Source organism: Bos indicus, chromosome 1, assembly GCF_029378745.1.
Source record: "Bos indicus isolate NIAB-ARS_2022 breed Sahiwal x Tharparkar chromosome 1, NIAB-ARS_B.indTharparkar_mat_pri_1.0, whole genome shotgun sequence".
Lineage (NCBI taxonomy): Eukaryota > Metazoa > Chordata > Mammalia > Artiodactyla > Bovidae > Bos > Bos indicus.
Genome location: NC_091760.1, coordinates 147,354,301 through 147,368,256, shown reverse-complemented (window position 1 = coordinate 147,368,256; position 13,956 = coordinate 147,354,301). Strand labels below are relative to the sequence as shown.

The 13,956-nt window shown below is 49.0% G+C and overlaps 1 protein-coding gene across 7 annotated transcripts in view; it reads left to right on the top strand.

The window, feature by feature from the left end:
- Nucleotides 1-13,956, top strand: part of RUNX1 (RUNX family transcription factor 1) — a 273,985-nt gene that overhangs the window by 227,598 nt on the left and 32,431 nt on the right. For 6 of the 7 annotated variants that reach the window (XM_070796606.1, XM_070796601.1, XM_070796608.1 and 3 more), the window contains one exon: nucleotides 1,230-1,421. The exons of the other annotated variant lie outside the window; for it this stretch is intronic. In XM_070796606.1, coding sequence (XP_070652707.1) covers nucleotides 1,230-1,421 — 192 coding nt within the window. The remainder of the gene's footprint in view (nucleotides 1-1,229; nucleotides 1,422-13,956) is intronic. 7 annotated transcript variants of the gene reach the window in all.

Genomic DNA, 13,956 nt, shown 5'->3' with positions numbered 1-13,956 from the left:
TTCCCCAGTCTTGTTTTGAGGTCCCTTGACGACAGAGGCGGGGTGGGAGGTGAGTTGTGAAATTGGTCAGTGGCTCTTTCTTCCAATGAATTGGCCAAGCCCAGCCCCACCCCTCTAACCCACGTGGCTACGTGGGTACCTGGGATCCTCAGCTCTGCTCCACGGGCCTAAATCTCTGCTTTAAAGACATTGTGGGGACTCCCCTGGCCTTCCATCGGTTAAGACTCTGCCTTTCCACTGCAGGGGGCACGGGTTCAATCCCTAGTCGGGGAACTAGGATCCCATAAGCCCCGAAGTGCAGTCAGAAAGTAAATACATTTTTTTAAAAGACATTTTGATGAAGAACTAAGGGAGGAAAGAGGAAACCCAACCCTCCTGGCCCTTTTCTAGTGCAGGGTTTCTGCTTGCATCCTGGTGACAGTGACTTTGACAAGGAGCCAGGCAGGCGAGGACACTTGCTGGCTCCCGAGGTGCTGAGGGCCCCCTCCCCGCCTTGGATTTCCAGACGCCTCCCGGGGAAGCACCTCCACTCTGCTGGCAGCCCACTCTGGGCTCCAGGGGCCCCGGCTGCTGCGAATCTCCGACCCGTGGAGGCCGAGCCCAGGGAAGTCGGCTCCAGGGAGGAGAGGATGCTCTCAGAGAGCTGGTGAGGAGCGGAGAAGGGGCCCTTGCCTCGCACTTAACAGGAAATCTGACCTCTCAGGGCTGTGGTTGGTAGCCACACCTCATTTCCTGTTGGCAGGGACCTGCTGCTAAGCTCCAGGGCCCACTTCGCTGCTCTGAAGCCAGCCGGGCTTGGGTGTGTGTTGGGGGGCAAGCTGTTGGGGCTCCTTCTCCAGCCCACAGCTCAGGGCCAAACAAGTGCCCCTTCCCCCCTTCTCCCGCCATCCACCACCTCTGCCACCAAGCCCAGCGTACCCTCTGCCTTCCGCCCCGTGCAGATGGGTGCAGAAGGTTGAGGTGGGCGCCCGGGGCCAGATCGAAGGAGCGCTTCATGAGCAATGTGACGAAAGGGGTCCCCCATGTGCCAGCCCTGAATCCCCAGGGGTGCCTGTGAATGAGCAGGTCTCCAGCAGGTCCACATGGGGCATGGGGAGGCGGTGAGGGGAGAGGGAGGGGAGACCCAGAAACACCTGACTTCTAGCAAATCCTCAGTGTACATTTTCTGATCTCTTGCCTCCCTCCTTCCTTGCCTCCCTCTCCCCCTCCCCACCCCCTCCCCACAATAGGACATCGTCAGAAACTAGATGATCAGACCAAGCCTGGGAGCTTGTCCTTTTCCGAGCGGCTCAGTGAACTGGAGCAGCTGCGGCGAACGGCCATGAGGGTCAGCCCACACCACCCAGCCCCCACACCCAACCCTCGGGCCTCCTTGAACCACTCCACTGCCTTTAACCCTCAGCCTCAGAGTCAGATGCAGGGTAAGTACCCGGACCGAGCCTCGCCCTTGGGCAGAACCCACCCAGACCCATCGTGGCTTCTCCTCCCCACTTCCCTGGACCAGCAAGCAGCCTGAGAGCTTGATAACAGCAGAGTGTCCCCCCACTCCACCCTACCCCCGGCCAACCCCAGAGCTACTGAGTCAGAGTTGCTTTGTGACAAGACCCCCAGACTGAAAGGCCCTGCTACAGAGGATATAGAGAGGGTGTTGCTGAGTCGCTCAGTCCTGTCTGTCTCTTTGCGACGCCCTGGACCGTCGCCTGCCAGGCTTCTCTGTCCATGAGGATTTCTTTAGGCAAGAATCCTGGAGTGGCGTGGCCATCTCCTCCTCCAGGGGATCTTCCCGACTCAGGGATCGAACCCACGTTTCCTGCATTGGCAGGCAGATTCTTTACCACTGAGCCACCAGGGAAGTCCTGTATATCCAGTTACGTATATATCCCTATGTAGATCATGTCTGGAATTTCTTACGCAGGAGCTCTGGCCATGCCATTTTCTCACTTAACTTGGCTTGAAGATACACGTGGCACGCATCAAGCCAGGTGATGGTTAAGACGTTTCATGTCCTTCCTGATTATTTGTGGGGTTTGTATTTTATGCACGTCCTTTTGAAAATATAAGGAAATAGGAGTGTCTGGACGCCATCCTATTCAGGGTATTCATTGCAACTAATGAATTTGCAGTCAGTCCAGAAGGTGGACTCTCCCTGCTCCCACCACCGTAGGGGTTAGCTGGCAATGGCAAAAACACTGTAAAATACAGTAATTGCATAAAACCCACTGTGCCAAATGAGATAATACCCAGAGTTCATTTACACTGCAGAAAGCACTGACGTCAGTGATTATTTGCTCTGTGATACCATTTCAAATTTCCGAAATGCAGTGGTTTTTCTCAGAGTGTGCGGGACACAGCTGTGTATGGTAGGGTTGCAGTAAGATTCCTTTCTCAAAGGGGCAGGCTTGCTTGACTCACAGGAAAAGATAAGGGGCCCATCTGGGGCAGGTGGCCAGCAGGGGATGTGCACCTGACCTTCTGGGACAGCAGAACTTAGATTTCCCGGGCATTCTCTGTGTTCTGAGCTGTTATTGTGAGATGCGTAAGAATCCCAAGTCCTTGAGGGTTTCCAGCCCATAGCTTTCTTTTGGGATTAGCACATATGGGGCTCTCAAAAGGGAATTCCATTGTCTTCCCCAGAGCCTGATGGCCCATGCCGTTCACTCTCACACTCACGTCTCTGGGGAAGGTTCTCTTATTTGCATGAAAAATTCCCAGAGATTCCCCCTCATGTAAGATCCTATGCGGACAGCTGTCAAAGGGTCTTTCTGTAGATTAGCCCTTTGGTGGACAGCAGAAACCCAAGCTTGGCTTTGGGAGGGCTGCCTCTCATCTCCAGTTGCCTCTGATCTGTATTTAAGAAGAGGTCCCATGAAACCATTGGTTTCCTGGTGCTTCATCATCACATACTCAATCAAAATATGCATATTGATTTTTTGAAATTCCAAAATGCAAGCGTGTATGAGAAATTAGAGCAAATGGCATGTTAAGTGAGATGGGCTTGGCGGGGCGGGGGAATTGCTGCTTTTCTTCTAAACAGAATAAAATTCTTTAGGAGATGGCTGGATCTTGTGTTTAGGGCCATTTACATGCGTGTCATCTGCAGGATTTCACTTGTAACATTCACAGGGAGACTTCAGTTTTCTTATCCTCTCACTGCGTCACTGACCATTTCTACTTCTGGGCTGATAAAGGGATTTGCCTTTTTCTACTGCTTGAAACCAAAATTATGAAGCATTTTGAAAGGCAATGGAAACTTGAACCACATGGGGGCCGGTGGAAATCATCACCAGGAGTCTGGCTTGGTTTCGGTTTTGGTGAAGAGTGAACCAGATCTGATTTCTCTTCCTGATCAGATACACTCTCTTTACCGAAAAGAAAATGGTGGGCCTGGGGGTGGGGTGTTGAATTCTTATCCTCAGCCGTCAGCAGCTCTCGGTCTGAGGCATTGCCACTGACAGGCATTCCTCAGCTCATTGGAATACTGTATGCTTAGCACAGTATCAGGTTTAACCCCCTTTCTTGTTCCTTTTAAAAACTTTTTTACTTCTGCAACCTCTAAGTAATAGTAACCTCTAAGTAATAATAACTTGCTTTCAGAGTGCCCTGGAGTCTTAGTTGCTACTCTATAGAGAATGTGTTAACTATGTCACCGATGTCCTTTCTTTTCAAAATATGATTTGCCGTTCAGGACATCACTTGTAAAACTGTAGGAACAGCTTTTAAAAAATAAGTATCTGGGAAAGTTTTATGTAAAACGACTTTTCCTTTTCCTTTCTTTTTTCCCATTAGAAATCTAATGCTTTTTTACTTTCTTCCTGTTTCGAGTAGACCCTTGGGATTTTTTTTTTTTTTTCCCCTGAAATTAGAAAGTTAACAGGAATCACAGTAAAGTCTCTTTCAGCCAAAACTTTCATTTTGTTCTTGATGGATATGAAAATGGTTATTTTCCCAGCTTAGCACTAGAGCTTCTATATTATATTTAAGAAGATGCTTTGTATAAAAATTCAGCATGTGTTTATGGCTCTCTTTGAAATGGCCGCAGTAGTTGGAAGAAAAACATCCCCATAGTATTAACAAGAGCAGTTTTACAGCCGTGCCGAACCAATGGGTGGATGTTTTCAGCCTGGTGGAATCGTCAGCAGTTAGGGGCTCCGAAAGATCCCGGGTCGATAGGCTGATGGACCCAGTCTTTCTCGGGCTTCATCGGAGGGTCGTGCCTGGTCTTTTAACTCCTTCAGTACAAAATCACAGATCTAGGATACTGCCTCTATTTATCTAGAATCAGATGTGCTTACGAAGCACTCAAAATAGACACCTCAAATGATCTGAAGCAGGGTACAGATGGAAAAGGGGGGCTAGGTTGCCATGCCACCAAACCACTGTTTATTTGTTGAGGTTTCAGCTATAAAAGGGCTGAGGTTAATTTCAACTTCCTACTTTACCAGGTCTTAAAATCAAACAGAAAGCCATTTGGTCATGGCTGCACGTTTAAGCAAGTCAGGACATCATCACGCACTTGTACGGCCGAGTTTTAGATTTCTTTCCCAGTCACAGGAAAGAAAACTCGACACGCGTTCTTTTGAAAGATGGACCAGGCAGAGTCTAGACAAAAAGGGAGCCGCTGCCACCGCGTCAGCCACACCTCCCCTTAGAGATGGCTTCAGGCAACCCGAGCAATAGGTTTAAGAATCTGACTCCTGATTTACCAAAAATGACGAACCACATTTAAGCCATGTATGTAACTCCCTCCTTTCGGGGAAAGCAGAGACAGGGTGAAATCTACTGGTGCAGAAAACTGTCAAAACCAGAGAAACTTAAGAAGCCAAGTTTTGTTTTTGGTCTGTCTTGCCGTCAGCATCAAGGCACAAGGCTTAACCCTTTAATGGGAACAGTTATCTTTTGGTACAAGTCAGACCTTTTTTATACATTGTGTTATTCCTACAATCCTGTAGATGTGGTTTATAGGCAGAGAAACTGAACCTCAGAGGTTAACGATTGCCAGAATCCTCCAAGATTGGAAGTGAACTCAAACGGAGACCCTTTCTGGCTCCAAAACCAGTGCAGGGGGGTGGCAGGTTCTCCCAGGCTCCCACCCTGGGATCAAGGACTTAGGCACAGGGCTGGCCAGTGTCAAGTAAAACCCCCGTCGCCCATGGGGAGATGGGAGCAGAGCTGGGCTGGTCATTCCCTCGGCAGTCCTGATTAGACTGGGTTCTATTATCGTGAGGTATTGATAATAATGAACCGTTAGGGCCAGACTCGGGGGTGGGCACCTGAATACATTTCCTGCTTTGGAGACATGTGTGTTTTTAAAGAGAGAAGGCAATGGCACCCCACTCCAGTACTCTTGCCTGGAAAATCCCATGGATGGAGGAGCCTGGTGGGCTGCAGTCCATGGGGTCGCTAAGAGTCGGACACGACTGAGCGACTTCACTTTCACTTTCCACTTTCATGCATTGGAGAAGGAAATGGCAACCCACTCCAGTGTTCTTGCCTGGAGAATCCCAGGGACGGGGGGGCCAGGGGGCTGCCATCTATGGGGTCGCACAGAGTCAGACATGACTGAAGTAACTTAGCAGCAGCAGCAGCAGCAGTGTTTTTAAAGATGGGGGAAAGAAGGCTGAACTCAGAATAATGACTCTCTGAGCACTGCACGCGTGAAGGGAAAGATGTGTGGGTAGGCAGAGGGCTTCTTAGCCGTCCATTCACTTTATTGGGGCAACCCTTCCTTCCTGCGTGGAAGGCTCTCTTTGTGGGTTTCAGTGGCACCGAGGCCTTCTTAACCTCTAAACCCCAGCAACGTCTGATCAGCCTGCAGGAGTGTGGGTGCTCTAAGACTTTCATATGGCTGACGGGGTTTGACCTCTTAAGACAAGAGAGAGAGAAGGGATTCCCTGGTGGCTCAGAAATCATCTCCTAAATTTTAGTATTCCAAGTTATTTTGTTTTGCTAGTGATTTACCCAAAGTTACTTTGGAAACACCACTTTCTGGCACTTATTATCTGGGTAGCTTTTTGAGATACTGAGTTGACTTTGTTTCTCAGCCATACTGGGTTACTTATGTCAACCTTTGTCAGCTGGATTGACCAAAGAAAAAAGAAAAAAAAAAATCTTTTCACTTTCAGTAGGAGGAGAGAGAAATTCCCTTTCCAGCCTTGGGGGTAAAATAAAATGCACAATATCTCTTCCCTTCCCTGTCCTCTCTCTCTCTGTTTCTCTCTCTTGTAGCAATTCTAGAAGTTCAAAAACAAAGTAGGGAGCCAGGAACGGTTGCATTACCTTGGAGGTTGCAGTCATTCTCCTGTGTCAATCTACAAATGGTCATGGTTACACAAAGCAAAATATGGAAGGTGCTAGAAATCAACTTACAAGACATGCTATGAACATGAAAAGGGAGTGATCTAAACACAGCTCTCTTATCTAGGTGGAGTAGAGTTTGAGAGCCTGGCAAGGTCTATAACAGCAGAATCTTACACGGAAAACAAGCCTGGATCAGGTGTTTCCATGAATAAATAAACATAAGTAAATGTAAGAAGGAAGTGGGGAAAGAAGGGGAGGGAAGGAAGGAGAAACAGTGAAATGGACACAGAATGAAGAGCTCTCCTGGGCTCCTGGTGGGCGATGCTGGCGTGGGCAGAGAGGTTACAAGGTGTTAGAACTAGATGACTGGAGAGAGTTAGAGGAACTCAGAACTCAGGTCCTGTTTTCTGTCTTCTTAGCTGATACAATGTATCAGTATTAAGGAAAGCTTGAAAAGTTCATGCCCATCAGTTGCATCATAGACATTTAAAAACTTTGGGGATGAAGGATGGAGAAAAAGCTAAGTTTTTGTATTGTTTTTCCTTTTAAAAAGGCCCTAAGGCCTTGACTTCCTAGTCCGCCTATGGTTTCAGCAGTGCGGGCTGCCCTTGCTTTCCATCCGAGACCTGGGGTGTGACTTACAGAGCGGTACTCGGTGGCGGCCCACCTTACTTTTTCTCCGCACTCTATTTAGGGACCTCGTGGTCACCAACACAGAACCCCCTTTAACAGTGCTGCACCAGTGCCTGTGATGTATTTACAAGCACCTCTCAGCTAAGTACTTAATAAACCAGCCCTTCAAAGGGGCCGCCAATCTGGCGAGCTGTCAGCACCCTAGTCATCATAAACCACATTTTAGCGGGACCACCTTCTCAGACTGAGCATTTTCATGGATGTCATTCAAGGTGATCAGGCCATGCTTTCCGGAACATGTTGTTAATGCCTGTGGACATCTTTCCTAATTAGAGGAAAGAAGGGTTCATTTTAGGTCTTGATCCTAATATTCCTTCTGTGAATTTGATACATTCTGAAATGTTCCCTTATTCTTGTGATCTCTAGGCCAGTTCTCACACACACCCAAAGGTTTTTGTTCAGAAAAGCAAGTTTTTAACATAGCTGTAGTTGGAACACTTACTTGCCATTGCTGGTGAAACAGTAGGCAGGTTAAGCTGAAAATCTCATGGCCAAGAAAGATAGCAGAGCCTGGTGGCTAAGAATGAGCTCAACAGGCAGACTACCTTGGCCCCAAATTGGCCTCCACCACGTATCACTGTAGGACTTTTGGCAAGTTACCTAACCTCTGAAAGCCTCAGTTTCCCTGTCTGCAAAATGGGAGTAAAAATTACTTTTGGTGATCCTGGAACCACTGCGAAAGGTGAAACAGCAGCCATGAGAGCCAGCCCATGGGTAAGGCTTGGTAATTGTGGGCTATTCGGATCAGCATCACCAAACCAAGCATATTAATTTCCTACGGCTGGTGTAACAAATTGCCACAAACTTACTGGCTTAAAACAATAGACATTTATCCTCTTCCATTTCTGGAGGCCAGGGTCCACCATCAAGGTGCCACACCCCCTTTGAAGTTCCTAGAGGAGGAACCTTTCTCGCCTCTTCCAGCCTTCAGTGGCTCCTTGCCTCCCTGAGCTTGTGGCTGCATCGTTTTCCACCTCTGCCTCCCTCTTCACATAGCCTCGTCCTCTGTGTCACCTCCTCTTCTATCTCTGAAGACATTTGTGATGGGATTAGACACCCATCTCCCCCTAGATAACCCAGATGACCTCACCTCGAGATCCTCCACTTCATTACACCTGCAAAGACCCTTTTTAAAAAAAAATAAGGTCATGTTCATAGTCCCGTAGATCAGAACATGGACACAGCTTTTCTGGGACACCATTCAACCCATTACACCAAGGTAGAAAGGATGGGAGCATCAGGTTGAGTTCAGAGGCAACTTTCCCTTGTCTGTTTTCCCCAGAACAGACGTGATGGGCAGGTAGGTGTGAACTCAGCGTCTTATGCCACACTTACATCTTCCAGCTACTCTCATTCAGGCCCTCACTTGCTGGAACTCATATCAGGGTCCTTTTATTTCCAACCACAAAAACGCATGTTTTTTTTTTCCCTGGATGATATCAGATAGTTCTTAACATTTCCTAGGCCACCTATGTTGATGGAACCAGAGGACCCAGCGGTCGTAGAGAAAGGGCATTTTCCCTGGAATATGGAGGCGATGAAAAGCAGGAGACAGAAGGCCTGGGTGCCTTTTTCGCCCTGGCCCCCAAAAGCTCATGACATAGTTAGTGGCTGGGAGTAAGTGTAGGGACAGAAGATGACACGGAGACCACAGCCGGCCAGCTGGGATGGACTCAAGAATGTGACCGCCCGGAGCCCGGCATATCACTTGTTTTGAAACAAGCTGCCTTGTTAAAAATGGCTTTAATGGTCAGGCGCTGTGGACCAGAAACCCATTGCGAAAGGCTGGTGATTCACTTTGCATATCTCATAATCCCACATTTACAAATCACCCCAAGATAGCCTTTCACATTTGGATATTTAAAAATGAAACTTTGACTGTGGCCGTGAAGTAGTATCAGAGTTTACCAAAAGTCTGTACCCAGAGAGGGGGCAAACAGAAGAAGCCGATAGGAACAAAAAGGCTCTGGGGAGGGAAAAAAGGACTTGTGTTTGCTTGTTGGTTGTAGTTCTCCAAACGGAGCTGATCGTCCTCATTTGCATTGTCCCCTTCCCCCCACCCCCCATCATGGAAGAGAACTACAGGTCCACTGTCATTCAGTTCCTTGCGTGCTCTTTAAAGTTCAGCATGTATGATTGAAACAATGCTGAGGAACGGTCATTACTTCTGTCTTCCCTCCCTTCCCTCTGGCCCTCTGAGCACCAGAGCTTGGGGAAAATGTAAAGAGGCAGGGGAATGCGCAACTCTTCCCAGCCACTTCAGGGTGTATTTGTATTTTCACATTTTACTTGCAAAGCCTTTAGCCCCACATGAGCTTTCTTATTATTGAACAATTGCTTTCAAAGCCCTAGAGCAGCCCGATTGTTAACGGAGATTAAAGATCCGGATTGCAAAACTCCTCCGGTAAATAAAATCTTCACTGACAAACCCAGTTTTTTACCTGTACACTTTTCTTCCGTAATCTCTTTCTGGCAGAACATGTGATGTTTTGCTACTAGAGATTCAGTTACCAGCCACAGTAAATAAAAAATAATGATAATAATGGTATAGAACTCACCCTAAAAACAAACACTGGCCAATCATATTTATTTCCTGTTTCTTTGGGCACTTATAATATTTTATGGGGGTGGGGGGCAGGGAATGGAATGTACCACTTCTTATCCAGTTGATTTTTGATGATCAAGCTTTGGAGCATCTTGAGTTTGAGTGTCTAATTCAGGCTCTTCCAAGCGGCATGGAATGTAAACATGTACTGTTCAAAAGAAATAAGTGTTTTTCCAGGGAAAACAGAACCATGGCACCAGGCCCCTGAATGAGCCGTGAGTAGGAAAGACAGTCATTGGGTGGAAAAGACAGTCCTTCCCTCCAGACACAAGCTCAAGTACCAACACTTTGGGGCCCAGCGTGATTTCACACCAGCTCAGGGTTAGCTTTGGGGTCAAGAACATTCCAAGTATCATTTCAAGATGGTGGGAAAGAACCTCCAATTGTAAGCAGTAGCAAGAAGGTCATCCTTCTAAAAATGGGACCCTGCCCCCCTTGCTTTCCCACCTGGAAAAAATGTGGACAAACAGGCGGAGGAGGCAATGGGGGACCCGAGCGTTTCCTCAGGTCACTTATCGGCTGGTGAAACTTGAGCGTTAGAACACACACCACAATGGGCTGCAAGAGGACTTATTTCTGCACCCTGCTGGTCCTCCCACCCAGCGTCGCTGGAGCCGAGCCCCCGTAAAGTCAGTGTCACTGGGTCTGGTTAACGATAGATTTGGGTCCTCGCAGTGGTGAGCTCAGTCCTTTGGGGATCTTGAAGGAGGATGAGTTATGGTCCTTCGGATCTGACACTTGGGTATGACCACACAGGGGTCAGAAGACCAGAGCATCCCTAGAGCAGAGGGCAAGGAAGGTCCCTGAGGAGCCCCAGGGAGTCAGCACAACCCTGGTTGGCAGCAGCTCACCTGTCTTAAGGCATGAAGTCTCCAGACCTCAGTTCTCGCTGATTCCTACTGCGGACGAAGTTCTCTCTGTCCTTCAGCCTTATGGGCTCAACGCAAGTCATTCCAAGGCCAGATCAGCATCTTGGGAAGGGCTGCACACATACACTTGCTGGGTAGGTTTTTAAACAGTATCTCGGGGTACAAAGGGAGGAAGAAATAATCTGACAAGCACTTCTTGGAGTTGTAGGTCATCTGAGGAAGCGAACCTCATTGTTCTGTTTCATCTCCTGGGGGTTATCCCACTGTTTCGGCCATTAGTGCATCTCTCTGTACGTATCAGATGGCAGATTATATAATGATAAAGTTATTAAAATATCTGCAAAAGTCAGCACAAGCTCAAGGGCTTTCTGCCCATTAAGCGGTTTATTGGGATCGTTCCTCTCGGGGTCTGTTAATCTTCATCCATCCTTGGTTGTAAACCGCCTGAGTTTTAAGCTGTGCTTCAGTGGGCCCTCCAGCGGGTCATCCAGTGGGACTGGGATCTTCAGGATGAGCGTGGAAACTTTTGAAATGTGCGGTTCTTTCCCCCGCCTGCCACCCAGGTTTGAAACTGCAGCGTGTGTCTGTGATGGGGTCTACACCTGGCTTGTTTTTGGAGCCAGGAGCCCCCGAAGCAAGACGAGGACATTGCCTGGTTCACACACTGACTGAAGGCAATCACAAAGTGGCTGCGGTTCACACTTCTGGAGTGACTGACACTGTTGGCTGCTGTAGTCCCCACCACCAGCCACCCACAGTGTGTATGGCATGATCCTGGGGGCCTTGCCTGTTGTGCCACTCAGGGGCTGTCAGCCACGTGAGTCCCCACCCTCACCCATCATGAAGGCCATTAACGAGGTGGCCCTAAACTCTAATAGGTTGTAATTCTGGGCAGATTCTGGGGCTTTTGAGGATTAACCCCCCACAGTTCTCAGGAAGCCAGCAAGGATGGCCCAAGGCCCCCTTCCCCCCACTCTGCTCCCTTGATTAAGAGGCTCTTTTTTTCATAATATTTTTGCTATGTGATTGGGCTTTCTGAGCCACCATATGTTGCTAAATGGGAAAAGCCATTGCCCAGACGTGGTTCTGTTTAATATGATTCTCCACAAATTACAAAGCTTGACTTTACAATTGAATTTGTGCAGAATTACAGACGGCCAATTCAGGTGGAAGGGAGAGGAAATCTTGTTATTCTTATTCCAGAATCTCTTCCCGATTTCCTCATTTGGTTCTTTCACGCCTTGGGGGAGGGTGGGGGTGGGGAGACGCCTTAGAGCCTCTGTAAGGAATTTCTCTTATTTTTCAAACTTACTGCCTGGCCGTTCACGGGAGAACACAGTGGCCTGTGGACGTCAAAGTGGGATGCCAGCTCTTCTGTTCATCCACCCCATCAGTCAGCTGTTCCTCCCACCTTTTCATCAGAGGGACTCTGAAAACACATGGAAACCCCCCGAGTGCAGTATATGAGGAAAGCAGAATCTGGACCCATAGGTGTGGATACGGATAATGGGAATTCAGATGCCAGGTTGGCCACTTCCTGATTAGGTAACCTTGCAAGAATTACCTCAGTTCTCTGCCCTGTGATCCCCATCTGTGAAATGGGCACAGTAATGATGGTGCTTAGATCACTGGAGAGTTGGGAGGATGAACTCAGTTAATACACAAAAGCACTGGATGCCGGGCATGTGGTATTGACTCTCATTTCCTCGTGAACAGGGACTGAGATATGTTTTTGTCCTGTGTTTAGCATAGAGCCTGGTACACGTTAAACACTCCTCTGTGGTCAGCGGTCTTTTTACCATGATTGCGATCACCATGCTCTTGTTGGTCATGTGGCTGCGTGACCAGGGCGTTGCACATCGGTTCTCTCCTGGGAGCCACACAGCTGCTCCGTGATAATGACCTTGTGTGTCTCCTTACTTCCAGGAGCGATGAGAGCCCTGGGGTGGACAAGGGCAGGAGTGGTCCTGGTGTCAGCTTTGTTCATGTTCACTTTCCTTGGGTAAACCAACAAGATGGCCCAGACCCACTGCTCCACAGGGTCAAATGGAACCGAAACGGTTACAGTTGAAAGCAAAAGTCGCTCAGTCGTGTCCGACTCTTTGTGACCCCATGACTATACAGTCCATGAAATTCTCCAGGCCAGAATACTGGAGTGGGTAGCCTTTCCCTTCTCCAGGGGATCTTCCCAAACCAGGGATCGAACCCAGGTCTCCCGCATTGCAGGCAGATTCTTTACCAGCTGAGCCACCAGGGAAGCCCAAGAATACTGGAGTGGGGAGCCTATCCCTTCTCCAGAGGATCTTCCTGACCTAGGAATGGAACCAGAGTCTCCTGCATTGCAGGTGGATTCTTTACCAATTGAGCTATCAGGTTACAATTGAAAGGGACCTTACATGTCTTAGCGTGTGTGTGCACGCTAAGTTGTGTTCTACTCTTTGTGATGCCACAGACTGTAGCCCACCAGGCTCCTCTGTCCATGGGATTCTCCAGGCTAGAATACTGGAGGGGGTTGCCATTCCATTCTCCAGGGGACCTTCCCGACCCAGGGATCGAACCTGCATCTCTTAAGTCTCCTTCATTGGCAGTCGGGTTCTTTACCACTAGCACCACCTGGGAAGCCCCAAAAATGTCTTTCTGGAAGTCCTTCATTTCATGCATGAGGCATCAAGGCCCAGGAGTGCCAGTGACACTTGGAGACAGACTTGAACTCTTGAGTCTTGGGGCTTAGTCCAGGGGCCGTCACTGGCCCGCCATCCTTCTATTGGGATGGGGCGGGCGGGAAGGGGCACAGCTCGTGGGCTCCACTGTCAGTACAGAGGGTACCCCAGGACATTTACTCCTGCTCTGCCCCTCCATCTCATCTCATCTCCGATGGTGATGGATCCCCTGGTTCAATTCTGTATCATGGCTTCTTTGTGTCTCCATCTTTTCAATGCTGAATTTCCTACTGAAGGAGTAGGGATCTTGTTAAAAAGTAAGAACACCCATCTCAAGGCCACCCGCTGCCCTCCTCAGTCCCACCGAGTGTCCCCAAGCCCTGCTTAGGGGTGCAGACATGGGTACAGCTGCAGGGACGCTTCTGACCACTGGGCCCACGTAGGCAGCAGCCAGGGGCAAGGGGGGACTCCTAACCTGTCTCCTTACGTGCCCATCCCCTTATGAATCGGACGCATTCAGAGAATGTGAATGGTCAGCCTCTTCTGCATTTTGGATGAACCACCTACAAAAGATTTCTCTGAACTGCTTCACCTTCCTGTGTGAGTCTCCCCACCAGCCTGGGCCTTGAAAGCCTTTCTTGTGGCCTGTGCCACCTCCGGGCCAGAAGGAGGCCAGGAAACAGGTGTGAAGGGTGATGGGCTGGGGGTCGCAGCCATGGGAGTGCATTGAGGGGGGACCTGGGCATGCCAGGGCTCAGACTGAGCGACGGTCCCCTCGACCCCTGCCAGGATGCTGCCAACTCCCATGCTATTCAATCCCTGAATGGTGTCC